Consider the following 21,995-nt stretch of genomic DNA (forward strand, 5'->3'; position numbering starts at 1 on the left):
GACCGCCCGCCAGGTCCCCGCATGTAGCGGAACCCGTGCCTCCTTCCACGGAAACGGTGCGCTCACGCCCGGCGCCCACCTGACCCACTCACGAGCCTCCCGGGCCCGCCCAAACCAAAAAAAAAAAAAAAAAAAATCTCCGCCCTGCGCGCAGGCGCAACACGTGCTGCCCCGGCTCGAGACCCCGCCCCCAGTCTCGCGCACTGCCCGCCCCACCCAGGATTGCGGCTCGGGATTGGCCTAAAGGCAGCGCGGGCTCTGATTGGGCGAGGCGGAGTCACGAGGGCGCCATTCTCTTCCGGGCTGTGTTCCGCTTGGGCCTAGAGTTCTGGGAGGCTGGCTGGGAGGGCCGTCCCAGCTTGTCGGCGCCTGCGGGCTGCTGCACGCTCTTGCCGGGCGTGTAGTCCGGGTGGCCGCGCGTGGTGGCCCGCGGGGCTTTGAGCGGGCGGGGCCCTACACCAGCGATAGCTTTAAGGGGAGGAGTACTCGTCAGGGACAACACTGTGCGGGTTAATTTGGGAAGTGATGGTTAAAGGTCCTGGCTTGAGACTCATTTGTGTCGTTAATTTGGATGGCGGTAGAGGTGGAAGCTACTCCAGTTAACACTGAGTTCTGTCTGGAGAGGTAACGACACTTGAATTGTAGGTACTGATTTTGTTCCGCCATCGGGGCTTTATTTTGGTCCCGTGTGCTTCCGTTTGAGCAGTCGGTGGTGGAATTACTAATTTTTAAGAGCATCGGAGTTATTTGAAAACGGTGGTGAAGGGAGCAGAATGAGAGGAAAAGGGAGGAATTCCTTTTTTACCTCGAGGAGTTTCATTTCTAGATCGTGGCAAAAGAGAAGGTATGGGAGACCTAACCTACAAATATCTACCGGAAATTATCTGTGTAATATATTTTGGTATTAGCTGGTGAGAGTAAAAGATTCCCAATGAAAATAACTAGGATGAGGCCTAACACGGACTTATTGCAAATGGAAACTTAACACGAATACTAGAGGCAAAAGGTGCATAGCCTGGAATGTTGAAGTCCCTGTGATGTGCCTAATAATCTTGTCCATTTGAAGCAGGAAAACAAATCAAGGTGAACTGAAGAAAATGAGTCTTTCCCCAGAGGAGATAGAAGATGGGGAAGATGAGACGTCAGAAGATAAGGACAATGGCAGTAGAGATGAGGTAACTATATGTACAGTGGGCGGAAGAGTAACTTACTAATGTCAACAATCAGGATCCAGAGGAAAGCAGTTAAACTGCATCATTTGATCTGAAAAGTGGTTTTGTGAACATTTTCCGACTAGTTTCACAAGCTCACCCTAAATTCAATACCAAAATCTGACAAGGTCATTTTTAGAAAAGAACATTACAGACCACTCTCATGAGCATAGATGTAAAAATTCCAAAAAAAATATTAGCAAACTGAATATTAGTGTTATGCAAAAAGAAAAATACATTGTGACTAAGTGCAGTTTATTTGGGGAACACAAAAGTGTTCTTTGTTTGAAAAGTGATTCTGATTGCCTGGGAATACCAGTTTGAAAGAAAATCTCTTGATTCTTAAAATTGCTTCCTTAAATTCCATTAATTTGTGTGTCCACCAAACATATGTTTCCATATTTATCCTCTCGGCAAATATTTAGGTCCCTAGTATGTTCTGATTCTGGCTGGGAGCCTCTGCATTAGTATTCCAATATAGATAGGTTTAAGTTGGGCCCTAAAAGAATTGAGGTGGGTGAGTGGGTACACAGTTAATGAAGAGTGAATGCTTCATCTCTGTAGCCACTGTGCTAGGACTGGATGCACTATCTCATTTCATCCTCACAGTGACCATGTTAGGTAGGGATCCTTAGCGCCATTTCATAGACAGCAAAAGAGATTTAGTCATTGACTAACTTGCTCATGGTTTCATGAGCTAATAAGTGACAAATAATAAGTGACAGAACCAGCGTTATGCATTTGGTTCTGCCGAATCCAAAGCCCCTACTCTTTCCTGGTTCATTTCTCAGTCTTCGCCCAAGCAGCTCTTTTGGAGAGACAGATAGGTATTCAATTGCCAATCTTTTGATATGGGGCTAAGGCTTTGTCTTTGACTTTGAGTTCACTGTTGCAGTAGCTTATCTTCTCTGTATAAAGTATACCCATTGTGTATCTTTTGCAATTTAAAATTTGTTTCTTTAAAACAAAGCAAAACTTGAACCCTAGGAAAGCAATTCGAATACAGACGCCTACATTTTTACATTTTTTCCCCCCATTCTTTTATGGTTCCTCACCCACGCCTAATTTGACTGCACTTTTTGAGCTTTATTGAGTATGTCCAAAGCGTTCAACTTTGTTTTACTAGATTCAATAACTTCTTGCATTAATCTGATTGGTTTATATGACATTTATTATGTAATTGAAACTGCAACTACAACGGTCATATATAGGTTTGCGAACAAAAGACTGAGGCTTATTAAGGATACAGTTCAGCTTATAGGATCAGAAATTTCCAGGTGTACTGAGTACCACTTAGTAGCCCATTAGCCGCATGTGCTTTTCCCATGCGTTTCATAGGCATCAAGTTAGTAAATCCTGTTTGGAATTGAGATGGCCATTTAATCCAGCCACAGACTAGCTTAATGTGACATAGTTAAGTGGACATAGTGAGTAGACATAGTTAGGAGAGTACCTACTGTACTGTGATGTCCTCAACACAGTGCGTTAACTATAATCAGAGCCAAAACATTCTTGGTGAATGCAACTTTTGTTTCGGAACCCAGACTGTGTTAGCTCAGAGGAAAATAGGAGTAGTTACGTTATATTTTCCTTAAACTGAGATGCATGTGGTATGGTTCTAGACTGTTCACACTGGCAGCCCTTGGTCATTCCTCTTTAAAATGTGATGCCTGTGACCGTTTACTCTGATTGGTGCAGCATATAGTGGTAGTATCACAGTTAGATTAACTTCTAGGCTAACCATACCCTACTGTGGGCTCGTTGAAATTATTTAATTCAAACCCTAGTCTCTTTCACGTGCCTTCCCTGATCCCATGTCCTTCCTATGCCAGATGAACTGGTCCCTCATCCGTTTGCCTGTAAATATTGTTCATAACCAGTAATGCTAGTCACATCATATTATAGTGACTCATCTCTTCCTGTGATGTGGGTTGAGGTCTGTATGTGTGTATGTATATATACACACATACATATACATACACACACACACCAGATGTGTTTTTGCTGGGGCTGCCATAATAAAATATCACAGATGTATTGGTGGCTGAAACAACAGAAATTTACTTTCTCTCAGTTCAGGAGGCCGGATTAAGTTGTTGCCAATTTGGTTACTTCTGAGGCCTCTCTCCTTGGCATGTAGATGTCTGCCTTCTTGCTGTGTTTTCACATGGTCATCCACCGCCCATAGTTCTTCATTTTCTCCTTTTGTATGTGGCGAGACTTCATTCAGTGTTCTGCTAAAATTTTCATCTTTAGTCGTTTAGTTTTATAATACTGTGCCCAATTTTTAGTAGCTCTGGGATGGGAATCAATGGTGTAATTAGGAAGCATGAGGTCCGGTTTTGGGGGCCTGGCTCTAATTCCTGTGTATGTTTCAGGTGCCTGCGTGGGGGTCCTCTCCTTTGGTGTTTTACTTGAATGCAGAGAGTTGGGACTCTACAGACACATTGAGCCACCTAAACAGTAGTTGACTTGGTATGTTTTCCTAGGGCAGTAGCTTGCATACTTTTAGAAACCTAGATCCTTCCCTATAGAGATTCTGATTTCAAAGCTCCAAGTGAAATCCAAGAGTTTTCTTTTTCTCTTTTTTTCTTAGGCAAGTGTGCCAGGTAATTCTGTTGCTGGGAGCTCTTTTACTGCACACTGAGAAATTGGACCTGGAGAAATCAGCACAGATGTTGACACGTGGGCCTGAGCAGATCTTGCACTTGCTGACTGTGCAGTGTGACTGTCACCTCCCGGCCACAGATGAGACATCTCTTCATTGTTGTTCTTCCTCCTCTAGGTTGATGTCCCTCAGAAAAATGGTAGGAAGATTACTACTGCTCCAGGAAATAAAATCGAGAAAAAAAAGTTTCTGGCTCCCATGTTTGCTGAGAAATTCATATCACCATGCAGGAAGGGAGCCACAGGGGCCAAGTTGCCGAAAGACAGGAGGAGTGCCATGCTCGAGAACCATGAGAAGAGACATGAGAACCCTGAGGAGGATGAAGGTAAGAACTGTGAGTTGTGTCAGGATGAGGGACATAAAGAGTCCCCTCTGGGGACATCCCTGCTGGTGGCTGTCGGGGTCAGCCCTACATGCCATTGCACATGGCTCTCGGAAGGGTTCTGTGGAAATACCACCCTTGGCATCCCTGGCCGATTTTCCAGGCTTGGCTTGAGGCGTCCCAGTGGACATTTGACTTCTGCTGTCCACATGACCAGAATCAGAGTTTTCTTTCTCTTTGAATATTGTACACTCTTTCTCTCTTTGTGCTTATGAGCCAGGCAGGTTCATTGTCCCCAGGTTTGACTCTCAGTGATTTTTTTGTCCTGATGGCATCTGCGTAACCTTTTAAATGGTGTTTCTTCCAAAGCAGTAATTCTTAGCATTGTTATGAAAATACAATAATACATTTTAAATTATTTCAAATAAAAGGTTAAAATGACAGCGAAGTTTTTTCTTAGATTTGTGTAGACAGTCAGACTTATGAGCAGTTTCTCTGAAAGAACAACTTGTCATTTTCATTCTTAACAAGTCTGTGTGGCAGTAATTGATTAGGTGGGTTTTCATTTAGATTCTGAAAAAGAAGCCCTGTATCCTACATGGGCTAGGGGGAGAAAAGCCTTTCCCCTGGGGGCAGAGGAAGATGGCAGGATCAAAAGGGTGATGACAAAGGCTGTGAGGAAGAGGAAGGTCAGAATGACCTAAACCAGTTCTGTTAAGTGGTGGCCAGTATCAAGGAATTAGAGTTATAAGCGAAGCCCTTGGGCAGGGCTGTTGAAGTTCTTTTATGAACTTGAAGAACTTTGCCTAATTAATTTATAAATGCTTTTTTTGTTTTTTTTAAAGATTTATTTATTGATTGATTGCTATGTTGGGTCTTCGTTTCTGTGCGAGGGCTTTCTCTAGTTGCGGCAAGCGGGGGCCACTCTTCATCACGGTGCGCGGGCCTCTCACTATCGTGGCCTCTCTTGTTGCGGAGCACAGGCTCCAGACGCGCAGGCTCAGTAGTTGTGGCTCACGGGCCTAGTTGCTCAGTGGCATGTGGGATCTTCCCAGACCAGGGCTCGAACCCGTGTCCCCTGCATTGGCAGGCAGATTCTCAACCACTGCGCCACCAGGGAAGCCCTATAAATGCTTTTAAAAGTATTCTGACCAGACCTAACCCAGGCGTCTTGTGGAGAATAGGCACAGTGTAGATATGGTATTTGTGGACAGTGTAAAAGCTTCCACTTTACTCATTAGTGGCACAGACAGATCATTAAAAATACTATATTCTGGGGACTTCCCTGGTGGCGCAGTGGTTAAGAATCCGCCTGCCAACGCAGGGGACACGGGTTTGAGCCCTGGTCCGGGAGGATCCCACATGCCGCGGAGCAGCTAAGCCCGTGCGCCGTAACTACTGAGCCTGCACTCTAGAGCCCGTGAGCCACAACTACTGAGCTCGCGTGCCACAACTACTGAAGCCCGCACGCCTCGAGCCCGTGCTCCACAACAAGAGAAGCCACTGCAATGAGAAGCCCACGCACCGCAACAAAGGGTAGCCCCCGCACGCAGCAACTAGAGAAAGCCCGCGCACAGCAACGAAGACCCAATGCAGCCAAAAATAAATAAATAAATAAATAAATTTATTAAAAAACCACAAAGAAACAAAAAACTGTATTCTGAAAAAACAAAACAAAACAGAAAAACTATATTCTGGCTTTTGCCCACAGAGCCTATGAAGAAAGCACCTGATAAACAGAAGGAGGAAATGATCAAACAGAAGGCTTCCCCTGAAACCAAAAATCAGAAATTAGAAGGTAACTTCTTTGCTGCGTTTTAGAGCACGAGAGACACATGGAGAATTTCATATTGGCGAAAACCAAATCTCTGTTAGCCCAAGTGATGGACAAAGGGATTTTAATTGCAGCCTGGAGTTACAATATGCCAGATTCGTCAATGGAAATTTTTTTTAGCGTCATTCTTTCTGAACTGTTTCTTTGAGTTCTTTCTCTCTCTCTCTCTCTTTTTTTTTTGCCTTTTTGTATGGCAGCTAAACCACCTGTAAGTTTCAAACTATTTGTTGGAAACCTGAACTTCAACAAAACTGTTGCTGAACTAAAAACTGGTCTTAGTGAACTTTTTGCTAAAAATGACGTCGCAGTCATTGGTGTCAGAGTTGGCTTGTCCAGGTAAATACTGATAAATTAAGGGTGTTGTTAAGAGTTTATCAACCCAACAATTATTATTCTTGTCACATCCTTTTGTTACTTGTTCTTCGCCCTTTATAAGATATTACCTCAGCTTCTTGCAGTTCAGAATGAGCATTTAAAGTCCTTCAGTGGCTCGTTTAATAAATCCATTATACTAAATTTTGCTATCCCATTTTTCCAACCAAAATACTAAACTAATCACAAGATCTTCCAAGTCTTTACAGAAACATATTTTCATGATTTTCCAACTGTGAGCAGTGTTATTTGCCTAGAATTATTTTAAACGAACACAGATTTAATCACAAAACCCCTAGCTTTGGTGGCAAATATAGGTTCTGTATCAGTTCTGCTTTTTTGCTGAGTTGAATTTCATCCTTTCTTACTTCTTTCTCATCAGAAGCATATGTCTTGGGTGTGAGCATGCTTATTTTATGGTACTCAGAATTTCTTAGGTAGAAATGAAAAGATAATAATAATAGTAAACATTCATTGAGTACTCACTGTACCAGGCATTGTTCCTTGTTTATTTAACTCATTGAATCCATAAGACAATCCTCATCAGTAATTATTGTCATTATCCCCATTTTACAAAGGAGGAAATTGAGGCACAGAGAAGTTAAGTGATGTACCCAATATCACACAGTTAGAAAGTGGCAGGGTCAGGATTTGAGCCCAGCATTCTGGCTCCAGAGGTAATGCCACAACTTTTGACACATTGCTCTGCTTACACTTTTTATTAACTATATCGTGAAATATTGTTGTGTTTGTAGTAAGTAAAGATTCCTTTTGCATTAAAAAAAAATTCTTGGGACTTCCCTGGTGGCGCAGTGGTTAAGAATCCACCCGCCAATGCAGGGGACACGGGTTCGAGCCCTGGTCCTGGAGGATCCCACATGCTGCGGAGCAACTAAGCAGTGCGCCACAACTACTGAGCCTGCGCTCTAGAGCCCACGAGTCACAACTACCGAGCCCACGTGCTACAACTACTGAAGCCCGCACACCTAGAGCCCGTGCTCCACAACAAGAGAAGCCACCACGATGAAAAGTCTGCGCACTGCAACGAAGAGTAGTCCCCGCTCACTGCAACTAGAAGAATGCCCGCAGGCAGCAACGAAGACCCAGCACAGCCAAAAAAAAAAAAAAATCTTACTCTAATAGCCTTTGAGTTTGCCAACACGTTCTATTTTAAGAATGATATTTTTGGGAATTCCCTGGTGCTCCAGTGGTTAGGACTCCGTGCTTTCACTGCTGTGGGCACGAGTTCAATCCCTGGTCAGGGAACTAAGATCCCACAAGCCGGGGCTTCCCTGGTGGCGCAGTGGTTAAGAGTCCGCCTGCCAATGCAGGGGACACAGGTTCAAGGCCTGGTCCGGGAAGATCCCACATGCCGCGGAGCAACTAAGGCAGTGCGTCACAACTACTGACCTTGCGCAAGCCCGCGAGCCATAACTACTGAGCCCGTGTGCCACAGCTCCTGAAGACTGCGTGCCTAGGGTCCATGCTCCACAGCAAGAGAAGCCGCCGCAATGAGAAGCCTGTGCACTGCAACGAAGAGTAGCCCCCGCTCGCCGCAACTAGAGAAAGCCTGCACAGAGCAATGAAGACCCAACGCAGCCAAAAATAAATAAATAAATAAATTTATTAAAAAAAAAGATCCCACAAGCCACATGGCATGGCCAAAAGAAAAAAAAAGATATTTTTGTTTCAATTCACAAGTGCAATGGCTGTTTCTTAAAACAGAAATTCAAAAACGTGTCCTTTCAAGTTTCATTTTTTATAGCTTTTGGTTAAATCTGGCCAGTAGTTAGAAAACTAATAATGATTTCAGTGGGTGAGTTTGCCCTGACTCTCAGTCCTTGCCCCAGAGGAGGGCTTCTCGACTCTTGCACTATTAAAATTTGGGGCCAGCTAATTCCTTGTTGTGGGGGGGTGCTGTTCAACAGCATCCCTGGATTCTACCCACTAGATGCTAGAAGTAATCCCCCAGTTGTGATGGCCAAAGATGTCTTCAGATATTGTCAGACTGACCCCAGGTGAGAACTGCTGCTCTCCGGTTACTTCATGGCACCGATATTGCCAGTTGGTGGAGCCTTGGTTTTTTTATTTTTTTAATTTTTAAAATTTTAAAAAAATATTTATTTATGTATTTATTTATTTATTTATTGGCTGTGTTGGGTCTTCGTTTCTGTGCAAGGGCTTTCTCTAGTTGCGGCAAGCGGGGGCCACTCTTCATTACGATGCACGGGCCTCTCACTATCGCGGCCTCTCTTGTTGCGGAGCACAGGCTCCAGACGCGCAGGCTCAGTAGTTGTGGCTCACGGGCCCAGTTACTCCACGACGTGTGGGATCCTCCCAGACCAGGGCTCGAACCCATGTCCCCTGCATTGGCAGGCAGATTCTCAACCACTGCGCCACCAGGGAAGCCCTGGAGCCTTGGTTTTAATTTGTAAAATTTGACAGCTGCGTTTGACTCAATGCTAATTTCCACTCTCACAACCAGTGTGAGTAGCCAGCTGGAAGGCATATGCCTTTTGACTCTACTTGTGTTCTTCTTTCCTTTTCGGCTGCATCTCTGTAGGAGATTTGGTTATGTGAATTTTAAATCTGCTGACGACCAGGAAAAAGCCCTGGAACTTAGTGAGACAGACGTCCTTGGATATGAAATTAAATGGAAGAAACCGAAAAGGGAAAGGAAACAAAGAAAGGTGTGCAAGCAGGGTAACTTGTTCAGAGATACCTGCGAACCTAGAAGACTCTGCATCAGGCAGGAATATCGTATTCTTTCTTACTCCGTGCAAGCACTCCTCAGTTTCTAGCAAGTTGCCTACTTCCACAGCACAGACACTCTCTGCCGTGCTCTCACTCCTTCTGCTCTAGCCGCATGGCTCACCTTCTCTGTCCTAATGTTCATGACTCATCCCCTGGCTACTGACAACCCATCCAAGAGTCTCAGCTTAAAGGTCACCTCTACAGATCAGAAAAATTTTCCCTTACCCCCAGACTAGGTTAAGTCTTCTCTACTTGATGTTCTCATTTCCCTTTTTACTTTTCCTTCCTGGCACTTACCACAGTTTGTAATTATGTGACTATTTGTTTACTAGCCTTTTCCCCAACAAGACTACATTCTCAAGAGTGGAGGCCAAGTCTGTATTTTCACAGCCCGCACGTAGCACAGGCCGTCATCACCCAGACGCTGTGTGCAAATGTTTGGTTTTTTTAAAATATTATATTTATTTATCTTCCTTATTTATTATTATTATTTTTTTGGCTGCGTCGGGTCTTAGTTATGGCACATGGGATCTTTGTTGAGGCATGTGAGATCTTTTTGTCATGGCGTGCATGGGCTTCTCTCTAGTTGTGGCGTGCCGGTTTTCTCTCTCTGCTTGCAGCGTGCGGGCTCCAGGGCGTGTGGGCTCTGTAGTTTGCAGCGCGTGGGCTTAGTTGCCCTGCAGCATGTGGGATCTTAGTTCCCCCTACCAGGGATTGAACCTGTGTCCCCTGCATTGGAAGGCGGATTCTTTACCCCTGGACCACCAGGGAAGTCCCCAGATATTGTTAAATGAAGGAATATGTACTACTCTCCAACTCTTTGAGAAGTATTTTTTCTCTTTTAGAGAACTCTTGATGCTTATGAGATCTAAACTCAGACTAAAAATACTCTTTTGTGTTTATGAAGATGGAAATGCCAAAACACTTTTGATCAAGAACTTGCCTGACAGAGTCACTCAGCATGAATTAATAGAAGTGTTTGAGGATACTTTTCAAATCAGATTGGTGAGCAAGGATGGGATGAGTGAAAGGTATGTCTTTGTACCTTGTACTGAAAAAGAATATATGTCTACTGGATTCAAACATAACAGAATTTCATTGTATTCTCCCAAATCACTCATGCCGGATTTTAGAGAAGGAAAAAGTAGTTATCCAGCCTTTCTACCAGCAGGCATAAAAAGCATCATAAATGGATAGCCAAAGGCTTCTAGAAGACTGTAGGGCTGTCACAGAGAAATGAAGACTTTATTCTATCAAGTACAAGATTGAAGATTGGAAGAATCCACTCATAGGTTATCTTCATCCTATCTCTCCAGGGCTGACTACAGGAAAATAACACCCTTGGTGACTTGTCTGGACAGGTACCAAAAGAGAACATTAACTTGGTCTGTTAGAATTATGTTGTAGCCAATTAATGAAACACTGTCACTATGTATCTGGGCTTTGGTAGCCTAAGAGGGTGAATATGGTGAAATTAGAAAGGGTGGAAGAGAATGTATTTTGAAGGGATTCTCAATGTGGTAAAAATTGGGTATCAGGATTACAGATACATTTGAGCTTAATTTGTTGGTGTAGGTGAACTCTAAAATAATCTATCCCAGTGTATTCTGATGAACATAATCTCTGGAAAAGAATCCCACAGATTTAGAAAACAAGTCTGAAAAGATAAATCCCAAATTTTTAGCAGTGTTTACTGTGAGGAGGTTTGGGGGCACTCTGCTGGGCTTGCATGCCATACCCAAAAATTAACTCAAAATAGATCAAAGACCTAAATGTAAGAGCTAAAATAGAAAACGATGAAGAAAAGACAGGAGTAAATCTTTGTGACCTTGGATTAAAGTCTTGCACAAGCAATGAAAGAGAAGATTGAGAAGTTGGGCTTTATCAAAATTAAAAACATTTGTACTTCAAAGGACACTATCTAAAAAGTCAAAAGAAACTCTACATCCTGGGAGAAAATATTGCAAATCGTATATATGAAAGAGACCTGTATATATAAAAGACACATAAAGAACTCTCACAGCTCAATAATTAAAAGACAACCCAATTAAAAAATGGGGAAAGGACTTGAATGACCGTTTCTCCAAACAAGGTGTACAAATGGCCAGTAAACGTGTAGAAAGATGCTCAACATTAGTCACTGAGGAAGTGCAAATCAAAACCATGATGTGAAGGAGGGCTGAGTCAAGATGGTGGACTAGGAGGACGCGGAATTCGCATCTCTGCACAGCTAGGGAACCTACCAGGCACCGTTGGGGGATCATGGACACCTAAGGGGATGGGAGGAACCACTAGCGGCCGGCTTGTGGGATCTTGGTTCCCAGGCTGGAGGTTGGGCCTGAGCTCCTGTAGTGGGAGCTCCGAGTCCAAACTGCTGGACTAACAGAGAACCTCAGACCCCAGGGAGTATTAATTGGAGTGAGGCCTCCCATAGGTCCGAATCTCAGCACCAGGACCCGGCTCTATCCAACTGCTTGCAAACTCCAGTGCTGGACGCCTCAGGCCAAACAACCAGCAAGACAGGAATACAGCCCCACCCATCAAAAAAAAAAAAAAAAAAAAAGAAACGACAGAAAAATATGTTACAGACGAAGGAGCAAGATAAAAACCTACAAAACCAAATAAATGAAGATGAAATAGGCAACCTACCTGAAAAAGAATTCAGAGTACTGATAGTAAAGATGATCCAAAATTTCAGAAACAGAATGGAGAAAATAAACAGTTAACAAGGATCTAGAAGAACTAAAGAGCAAACAAACAGTGATGAACAACACAATAACTGAAATTAAAAATACCCTGGAAGGAATCAATAGCAGAATAACTGAGGCAGAAGAATGGATAAGTGAGTTGGAAGATAAAATGGTGGAAATAACTGCCAGGGAGCAGAATAAAGAAAAAAAAATGACAAGAATTGAGGACAGTCTCAGAGACCTCTGGGACAACACTAAACGCACCAACATTCGAATTATAGGGGTCCCAGAAGAAGAAGAAAGAAAGGGTATGAGAAAATATTTGAAGAGGTTATAGTCGAAAACTTCCCTAACATGAGAAAGGAAATAGTCAAGTCCAGGAAGCACAGAGAGTCCCATACAGGATAAACCCAAAGAGAAACACGCCGAGACACATATTAATCAAACTATCAAAAATTAAATACAAAGAAAAAATATTAAAAGCAACAAATAACATATAAGGGAATCCCCATAAGGTTAACAGCTGATCTTTGAGCAGAAACTCTGCAAGCCAGAAGGGAGTGGCAGGACATATTTAAAGTGATGAAAGGGAAAAACTTAAAACCAAGATTACTCTACCCAGCAAGGATCTCATTCAGATTGAACGGAGAAATTAAAACCTTTACAGACAAGCATAGTTAAGAGAATTCAGCACCACCAAACCAGCTTTACAACAAATGCTAAAGGAACTTCTCTAGGCAGGGAACACAAGAGAAGGAAAAGACCTACAAAACAAACCCAAAACAATTAAGAAAATGGTAATAGGAACATACATATCAATAGTTACCTTAAATGTAAATGGATTAAATGCTCCAACCAAAAGACACAGGCTCGCTGAATGGATACAAAAACAAGACCCATATATATGCTGTCTACAAGAGACCCACTTCAGACCTAGGGACGTATACAGACTGAAAAAGATATTCCATGCAAATGGAAATCAAAAGAAAGCTGGAGTTGCAATTCTCATATCAGATAAAATAGACTTTAAAATAAAGACTATTACAGGAGACAAAGAAGGACACTACATAATGATCAAGGGATCAATCCAGAAGATACAACAATTGTAAATGTTTATGCACCCAACACAGGAGCACCTCAATACATAAGGAAAATGCTAACAGCCATAAAATGGGAAACCGACAGTAACACAATAATAGCAGGGGACTTTAACACCAATGGACAGATCATCCAAAATGAAAATAAATAAGGAAACACAAGCTTTAAATGACACATTAAACAAGATGGACTTAATATTTATAGGACATTCCATCCAAAAACAACAGAATACACTTTCTTCTCAAGTGCTCATGGAACATTCTCCAGGATAGACCATATCTTGGGTCACAAATCAAGGCTTGGTAAATTTAAGAAAATTGAAATCATATCAAGTATCTTTTCTGATCACAATGCTATGGGACTAGATATCAATTACGGGAAAAAAACTGTAAAAAAATACAAACACATGGAGGCTAAACAATATGCTACTAAATAACCAAGAGGTCACTGAGGAAATCAAAGAGGAAATCAAAAAATACCTAGAAACAAATGACAGAACACGACGACCCCAAACACGACGATCCTATGGGATGCAGCAAAAGCAGTTGTAAGAGGGAGGTTTATAGCAATACAATCCTACCTCAAGAAATAAGAAAATCTCAAATAAACAACCTAACCTTACACCTAAAGCAACTAGAGAAGGAACAAAAAAACCCCCAAAGTTAGCAGAAGGAAAGAAATCATAAAGATCAGATCAGAAATAAATGAAAAAGAAATGAAGGAAACAATAGCAAAGATCAATAAAACTAAAAGCTGGTTCTTTGAGAAGGTAAACAAAATTGATAAACCATTAGCCAGACTCATCAAGAAAAAAAGGGAGAAGACTCAAATCAACAGAATTAGAAATGAAAAAGGAGAAGTAACCACTGACACTGCAGAAATACAAAGGATCATGAGATATTACTACAAGCAACTATATGCCAATAAAATGGACAACTTGGAAGAAATGGACAAATTCTTAGAAAAGCACAGCCTTCTGAGACAGAACCAGGAAGAAATAGAGAATATAAACAGACCAATCACAAACAGTGAAATTGAAACTGTGATTAAAAATCTTCCAACAAACAAAAGCCCAGGACCAGATGGCTTCACAGGCGAATTCTCTCAAACATTTAGAGAAGAGCTAACACCTATACTTCTGAAACTCTTCCAAAGCATAGCAGGGGGAGGAACACTCCCGAACTCATTCTATGAGGCCACCATCATCCTGATACCAAAACCAGACAAAGATGTCACAAAAAAAGAAAACTATAGGCCAATATCACTGATGAACATAGATGGAAAAATCCTCAACAAAATACTAGCAAACAGAATCCAACACCACATTAAAAGGATCATACACCATGATCAAGTGGGGTTTATCCCAGGAATGCAAGGATTCTTCAATATACGCAAATCAATCAATGTGATACACCATATTAAGAAACTGAAGGATAAAAAACATATGATAACCTCAGTAGATGCAGAAAAAGCTTTTGACAAAATTCAGTACCCATTTATGATAAAAACTCTCTAGAAAGTAGGCATAGAGGGAACCTACCTCAACCTAATAAAGGCCATATATGACAAACCCACAGCCAACATCGTTCTCAGTGGTGAAAAACAAACCATTTCCTCTAAGATCAGAAACAAGACAAGGGTGCCCACTCTAGCCACTATTATTCAACATAGTTTTGGATGTTTTAGCCACAGCAGTTAGAGAAGAAAAAGAAATAAAAGGAATCCAAATCGGAAAAGAAGAGGTAAAACTGTCACTGTTTGCAGATGACGTGATACTGTACATAGAGAATCCTAAAGATGCTAGCAGCAAACTACTAGAGCTAATCAATGAACTTGGTAGAGTAGGAGGCTATAAAATTAATGTACAGAAATCTCTTGCATTCCTATACACTAATGATTAAAAGTCTGAAAGTGAAATTAAGGAAACACTCCCATTTACCATTGCAATAAAAAGAATAAAATTCCTAGGAATAAACCTACCTAAGGAGACAAAAGACCTGTATGCAGAAAACTGTAAGACACTGATGAAAGAAATTAAAGATGATACAAACAGATGGAGAGATATACCATGTTCTTGGATTGGAAGAATCAACATTGTGAAAATGACTGTGCTACCCAAAGCAATCTACAGATTCGGTGCAATCCCTATCAAACTACCAATGGCATTTTTCACAGAACTAGAACAAAAAACTGCACAATTTGTATGGAAACACAAAAGACCCCGAATAGCCAAAGCAACCTTGAGAAAGAAAACCGGAACTGGAGGAATCAGGCTTCCTGACTTTGTAGTATGGAAGTATGTGCTCCCATACTACAAAGCTACAGTAATCAAGACAGTATGGTACTGGCACAGAAACAGAAATATAGATCAATGGAACAGGATAGAAAGCCCAGAGATAAACCCATGCACATATGGTCACCTTATCTTTGATAAACGAGGCAAGAATATGCAGTGGAGAAAAGACAGCCTCTTCAATAAGTGGTGCTGGAAAAACTGGACAGCTACATGTGAAAGAATGAAATTAGAACACTTCCTAACACCATTCACAAAAATAAAGTCAAAATGCATTAAAGACCTAAAAGTAAGGCCAGACACTATAAAACTCTTAGAGGAAAACATAGGCAGAGGACTCTGACATAAATCACAGCAAGATCCTTTTTGACCCATCTCCTAGAGAAATGGAAATGAAAACAAAAATAAACAAATGGGACCTAATGAAACTTAAAAGCTTTTGCACAGCAAAGGAAACCATAAACAAGACGAAAAGACAACTCTCAGAATGGGAGAAAATATTTGCAAACGAAGCAACTGATTGAAGGATTAATCTCCAAAATATACAAGCAGCTTATGCAGCTCAATATAAAAAAAACAAACAATCCAATGCAGTAATGGGGAGAAGACCTAAATAGACATTTCTCCAAAGAAGATATACAGATTGCCAACAAACACATGGAAGGATGCTCAACATCACTAATCATTAGAGAAATGTAAATCAAAACTACAACGAGGGGGCTTCCCTGGTTGCGCAGTGGTTAAGAATCTGCCTGCCAATGCAGGAGACACAGGTTCGAGCCCTGGTCTGGGAAGATCCCACATGCCGCGGAGCAACTAAGCCCGTGCGTCACAACTATTGAGCCTGCGCTCTAGAGCCTGCGAGCCACAACTACTGAAGCCCACGCGCCTAGAGCCAGTGCTCGCAACAAGAGAAGCCACCACAATGAGAAGCCTGCGCACTACAACGAAGAGTAGCCCCCCGCTCACCACAACCAGAGAAATGCCCGCGTGCAGCAACGAAGACCCAACGCAACTAAAAATGAAATACATTAAATAAATAAATTTATTAAAAAAAACCTACAATGAAGTATCGCCTCATACCAGTCAGAATGGCCATCATCAAAAAATCTACAAATAATAAATGCTGGAAAGGGTGTGGAGAAAAGGGAACCCTCTTGCACTGTTGGTGGGAATGTAAATTGATACAGCCACTATGGAGAACAGTATGGAGGTTCCTTAAAAAACTAAAAATAGAACTACCATATGACCCAACAATCCCACTACTGGGCATATACCGTGAGAAAACCATAATTCAGAAAGAGTCATGTACCACAATGTTCATTGCAGCACTATTTACAATAGCCAGGACATGGAAGCAACCTAAATGTCCATCGACAGATGAATGGATAAAGAAGATGTGGCACATATATACAATGGAATATTATTCAGCCATAAAAAGAAACGAAATTGAGTTATTTGTAGTGAGGTGGATGGACCTAGAGTCTGTCATGCAGAGTGAAGTAAGTCAGAAAGAGATAAACAAATACCGTATGCTAACACATATATATGGAATCTAAAAATAAAAATGGTTCTGATGAACCTAGGGACAGAACAGGAATAAAGACGCAGATGTAGAGGATGGACTTGAGGACGTGGGGAGGGGGAAGGGTAAGCTGGGATGAAGTGAGAGAGTAGCATTGACATATACACACTACCAAATGTAACATAGATAGCTAGTGGGAAGCAGCTGCATAGCACAGGGAGATCAGCTCGGTGCTTTGTGACCACCTAGAGGGGTGGGATAGGGAGGGTGGGAGGGAGACGCAAGAGGGAGTGTATATAGGGATATATGTATGCATATAGCTGATTCACTTTGTTATACAGCAGAAACTAACACAACATTGTAAAGCAATTATACTCCAATAAAGATATTTAAAAAAACCAAAACAAGACAAAACCATGATGTGATACCACTGCACACTTGTTAGATTGGCTGTAATAAAAAAGACAATAACAGTTGTTGACAAGGATGTGGAGAAATCAGAACCCTGATTCATTGCTGGTGGGAATGTAAAATAGCACAGTTGCTTTGGAAAACGGTTTGGTAGTTTCTCAAAATGTTAAACATAGAGTTGCTGTACGGTCCAGCAATTCTACTATTAGGTATGTATCCAAAAGAAGTGAAAACGTATATCCACACTTTTCTACAAATGTTTGTATCAGCTTTATTCATAATAGCCCAAACCGGTAACAACCCAAAATGTCTTAACAGCTGATGAATGGATAAACAAAATGTAGTATTTTCATGCAATGTAATGTTACTCAGCCATGAAAAGGAATGAAGTACTGATACATGCTACAACACAGATGAATCTCAAAAATATTAGGCTAAGTGAAAGAAGCCAGACACAAAAGATGGCATATTTGTATAATCCCAGTTATGTGAAATGTCCAGAATAGACAGATCTACAGAGACAGAATGTAGCATAGTGATTGCCTGCAGCTGGGGGATGGGAGTGAGTTGGGGGGGATGAGGAGTGACTGCGGCTGGGTGCTTAATTGTCCTAAAATTAGATTATGGCGATGGTTGTAGAATTCTGTAAATATACCCTTGTACACTTTAAATGGGTGAATTTTATGATTTGGAAATTATATCTCAGTAGACCTTTTAAAAAAAAAAACCAGTGTGTGTATGTGTGTACGTTTGCTTTTATTTATACAGCATGTTGCCTCTAAGGATAGAAATTGGGCAGAAGGAAGACTTCACTATATCCTTTCTACCTTTTGCATTTCGAATCTTGTATGTGCATTACTAATTCGAAAGACAATACAGAAGAGTACTAAATGTTGACTCTTCTTCCTTCTCTCCCCTACCCTATCCCCACAATTGCAGGATTGCCTCTATTGACTTCAAGTCACAGGCCGATGCAGAGAGAGCCTTGGAAGAGAAGCAAGGAACAGAGATTGGTGGGCTTGCTGTAGTTCTGAACCTTGTCAGAGCAAAAATCCAAGGCCAAGATGAGAGAGACAGAAAAAAGTGCAACTGGAGAAGTAAGGGTGTGACAGCTCTGTAGCTGGAGACCCAGGTTTCCCAGGGAGGGGCTAGTATGAGGTTAGGGGCACTTGGCACTGTTTTGTTTTTTTGTTTTTTTTTGGCTGCGTTGGGTCTTCGCTGCTGCACGCGGGCTTTCTCTAGTTGTGGCGGACGGGGGCTTCTCTTTGTTGCAGTGTGCGGGCTTCTCATTGTGGTGTCTTCTCTTGCTGCAGAGCATGCTCTAGGTGCACGGGCTTCAGTAGTTGCAGCACATGGGCCCTAGAATGTGCGGGCTTCAGTAGTTGCAGCGTGTGGGCTCAGTAGTTGTGGCTAGTGGGCTGTAGAGCGCAGGCTCAGTAGTGGTGGCGCGCGGGCTTACTTGCTCTGAGGCATGTGGGATCTTCCTGGACCAGGGTTCGAACCCATGTCCCCTGCATTGGCAGGTGGATTCTTAACCACTGCACCACCAGGGAAGTCCCACTTGGCACTTTTAAATACAGTTTCTCACTCTATCAAAAATGTGTAAGTCATCCTCATAATTCTGTCAAGCTAATAAGTATTGTCCTAGTTAACTGTAACCTTGATGACTGCAGAAGGCATGGCACTTTGAGAGACATCAGTTTAGTTCCCCCTTTTGGGGTATCTTCTAGGATTCTGTTTCAACAAGCTCTTAAACCTGTGGTTTCAGAGTTAGATATTTAATTCTCTTCAAGTTGTGTTTTTTGTTTTTTGGTTTTTTAAAAAAATATTGGCTCTGTTGCGTGGCTTGCGGGCCACGGCAGTGAAAGTGCCGAATCCTAACCACTAGACCACCAGGGAACTTCCTCAGGTTTAAAGACCCCAAACCTAATCTGCCTAATCTGATTTCTAGATGTGGTGGCTTATACAGAAAAAAAAAATAAAACAATAGAATTTACCATGAATATTTTTAAAAATCAAGAGATTTCACATAAAAAACTGGATTTCCAGCTTCTTTTGCTACATCAGAAAGTCTGGTGGCCCTGGGGCTGCGTCCCTACACGTCCACAGGCGTCTGGAGAGAGGCAGCTGCTTCCTCTCAGCTGTGGCATTTGCTCTGCTGGCTGGAAGTTCTTACCAACCCTGAAGGAGTGAACATCATGCTGACACTTTGAAAAAATAGTTAATACTTTTTTTTTTTTAATCACAAAGCCATACTTTTGTCTTCTTGGTAAAGATATTTTTATATGTCTTATGCATTTGTCTCTTTCAAAAGTGGGAAAACGAAAGTTAGAACAAGAAAACCATGCACTTCAAGAAAAATGGGAGAGAGCTTATTTCTTTGTGGAGGTAAAAGAACGTTCCTGCATGTTTAATATGCAAACAAAGTCTGTCTGTGTCAAGAGAATGTGACCTAAGACACCATTATGAAAGCAACCATCGTAGGAACCATGATGGATTTGCAGAAACGATGTGTGATAGAAAATTCAACGAACTGAAAAAAAGACTGAAATTTCAACATGATTTGCTTTTGAATGTGAATAAAATAAGTGATGCTGCTATGAAATGTAGTTACATATTAAGTGAGAAAATTGCCCAGGCAGCCAGACCTTTTGCAGGTGGTGAGTTTATCAAGGGCTGTCTGTTGAGTGCAGCAGAAATCATGTGCCCTGAACAGAGACAAGCGTTTGCCAACATAAGACTAACTGGTAGTGTTGTTGCCCAGCATGTTGACAACATGACTGAGAACTTGCAGGACAAGTTGCAAGAAAAAGCTGAATCATTTGTGGCTTTTTCCATTGCAGCTCAGGAAGGAGTGGATGGAAATAACGACCCCCACATAGGTGTATTTATTCGTGGTGGCAATGAAACTTTTGATGTGACCGAAGATCTTCTGGACATGGTCCCCATAACAGGCACAACATCAGAAAATGAATTAGTTTTACATGTTGAGAAAAGTCTTAAAACATTTAACGTGGACTGGTCAAAATTGGTGAGTATTAGCACAGATGGTGACTCTGCGATGGTTGGTGTTAAAGAACTAGTTGCAAAACTGAAATCTAAAGTATCAGGGCTGGGCTTCCCTGGTGGCACAGTGGTTAAGAATCCGCCTGCCGATGCAGGGGACACGGGTTCGAGCCCTGGTCCAGGAAGATCCCATGTGCCGTGGAGCAACTAAGCCCGTGCGCCACAACTACTGAGCCTGCGCTCTAGAGCCCGCGTGCCACAACTACTGAAGTGCGCACGCTTAGAGCCCATGCTTCACAACAAGAGAAGCCAGTGCAATGAGAAGCCTGCACACCGCAATGAAGAGTAGCCCCCGCTCACTGCAACTAGAGAAAGCCCGCGTGCAGCAACGAAGACCCAATGCAGCCAAAAATAAATAAAATAAATAAATTTATTAAAAAAATAAAAAATAAAAAAATAAAGTGTCAGAGCTTTGCCAAGACACAGAACTTAAGTCTGTGCACGGCCTCATTCTCCAGGAATCACTTTGTGCTAAAAGGTTAAAAATGGTAGTTAAAAAACTACCGTGTCATGGACATAGTAGTTTATACCATAATCTAGATACGCTCCCATGGCTCGGACCGCAGAAAGTTCGGTGCTTTGTTTAATGAGTTAGATGCACCATATGGAAGCATGTTCTGCTCCATGGAACTTAAGTGGCTGAGTCGTGGTGTGGTCCTAAGGCAGTTTTTTGAATTGTTGGAGGAAATTGACTTCTTTCTGTCTTCTAGAGGAAAATTTGTGCCTCAGCTTACAAGCAAAGATTGGGTCAGAGACTTAGCCTTTTTGGTTGACATTATGACATATCTAAACATGTTGGATATTTCTCTGCAAAGGCGTTCTCAAGTGGTGACACAAACGTATGATTCAGTTGGCTCATTCCTAGTGAAATTGTGTCTTTGGGAGACTCATTTGGCAAGGAACAATCTGGCCCACTTTGCTACACTGAAATTAGTTTCTGAAAATGAAAATGACAGCCTGAACTACATTCACCAAATTAAAGAGTTGAACGCTGAATTCCAAAAAAGGTTCTCTGATTAAAACTTTATGAGAATGAACTAATATTGTTCAGTTCCCCTTTCTCAATTAGTATTAATAGTGTGAATGAAGAGCTACAAATGGAAGTTATTGAATTGCAGTGTAATACTATACTGAAAGCCAAATATGGTGATGTTGGGATCCCAGAATTCTACAGATATCTTGGGAATGGTTACCCTAAATATAAAAACCATTGTGCAAAGATTCTGTCCGTGTTTGGAAGTATTTATGTTTGTGAGCAGCTATTTTCTGCTATGAAACTAAAGAAAACTAAATGTTGCTCCCAGTTAAAGGATTCAAAGATGAATGTTGCAACACAGGATTCACAGCCTGACGTTGATTGACATCTTGGGGCATAAGAAAGGTGTGTCAGATTTTGAATTTCAAATTTGAGGAGTAATAAATTATGGAACTTTGAATAATTATTTCTATTTCCAAATTATGTTTTTTTCAATGTCAGATTTAAAGTATAATCTCTGGCGTCGTATGTTTGTACCTTATAACATATAAAATAATGTTTGATAATATCCTGGCAGCTTATTTTTCCTATACTTTGCTTTTCTGGCGCTTAGGTTATTCAAGTTTATAAACCTGTGCCCTAAAAGCAGCACATTTTCCCAAAAGGCACTTGTGAGCCAGCGATGTGAACCAGGGAGTCAGCTGGATGAACGGAATGTTTAGATGCCTCATGCAACCCTGTCGCCTAGGATGACAGATGTGCCACAGTGATCGTG

The 21,995-nt window shown here is 41.7% G+C and overlaps 1 protein-coding gene and 1 pseudogene across 15 annotated transcripts; both read left to right on the forward strand.

Moving 5' to 3' along the window:
* Nucleotides 1–296: 296 nt before the first annotated feature.
* LOC137765055 (nucleolin-like) lies at nt 297–21,686 on the forward strand. 15 transcript variants are annotated; one of them, XM_068544231.1, is made up of 7 exons: nt 297–844; nt 1,067–1,175; nt 3,997–4,204; nt 5,913–5,999; nt 10,069–10,192; nt 18,118–18,275; nt 19,493–21,686. In XM_068544231.1, the coding sequence occupies exons 1-7, from the start codon at nt 774–776 to the stop codon at nt 19,627–19,629; spliced, it is 894 nt and encodes a 297-aa protein (XP_068400332.1). In that variant the 5' UTR covers nt 297–773; the 3' UTR covers nt 19,630–21,686. The 15 variants fall into 15 exon arrangements, 8 of the variants coding, with proteins under 8 accessions (XP_068400332.1, XP_068400324.1, XP_068400325.1 ...); XM_068544223.1 differs by having other exon boundaries at nt 20,022–21,686; XM_068544224.1 differs by having other exon boundaries at nt 1,070–1,175; nt 20,022–21,686.
* Nucleotides 20,637–21,686, forward strand: LOC137764586 (general transcription factor II-I repeat domain-containing protein 2B-like; annotated as a pseudogene).
* Nucleotides 21,687–21,995: the final 309 nt, after the last annotated feature.

The sequence above is a fragment of the Eschrichtius robustus genome, chromosome 5 (genome assembly GCF_028021215.1).
Source record: "Eschrichtius robustus isolate mEscRob2 chromosome 5, mEscRob2.pri, whole genome shotgun sequence".
Classification (NCBI taxonomy): Eukaryota; Metazoa; Chordata; class Mammalia; order Artiodactyla; family Eschrichtiidae; genus Eschrichtius; species Eschrichtius robustus.

Bases quoted from the DNA above. Each gene is read 5' to 3' on its own strand.
- LOC137765055 (XM_068544223.1), top strand. From the start codon at position 774: ATGAGAGGAAAAGGGAGGAATTCCTTTTTTACCTCGAGGAGTTTCATT. The intron at 845-1,066 runs GTATGGGAGACC...GTCCATTTGAAG, and splicing joins AGATCGTGGCAAAAGAGAAG to CAGGAAAACAAATCAAGGTG. The intron at 4,205-5,912 runs GTAAGAACTGTG...TTTTGCCCACAG, and splicing joins GAACCCTGAGGAGGATGAAG to AGCCTATGAAGAAAGCACCT.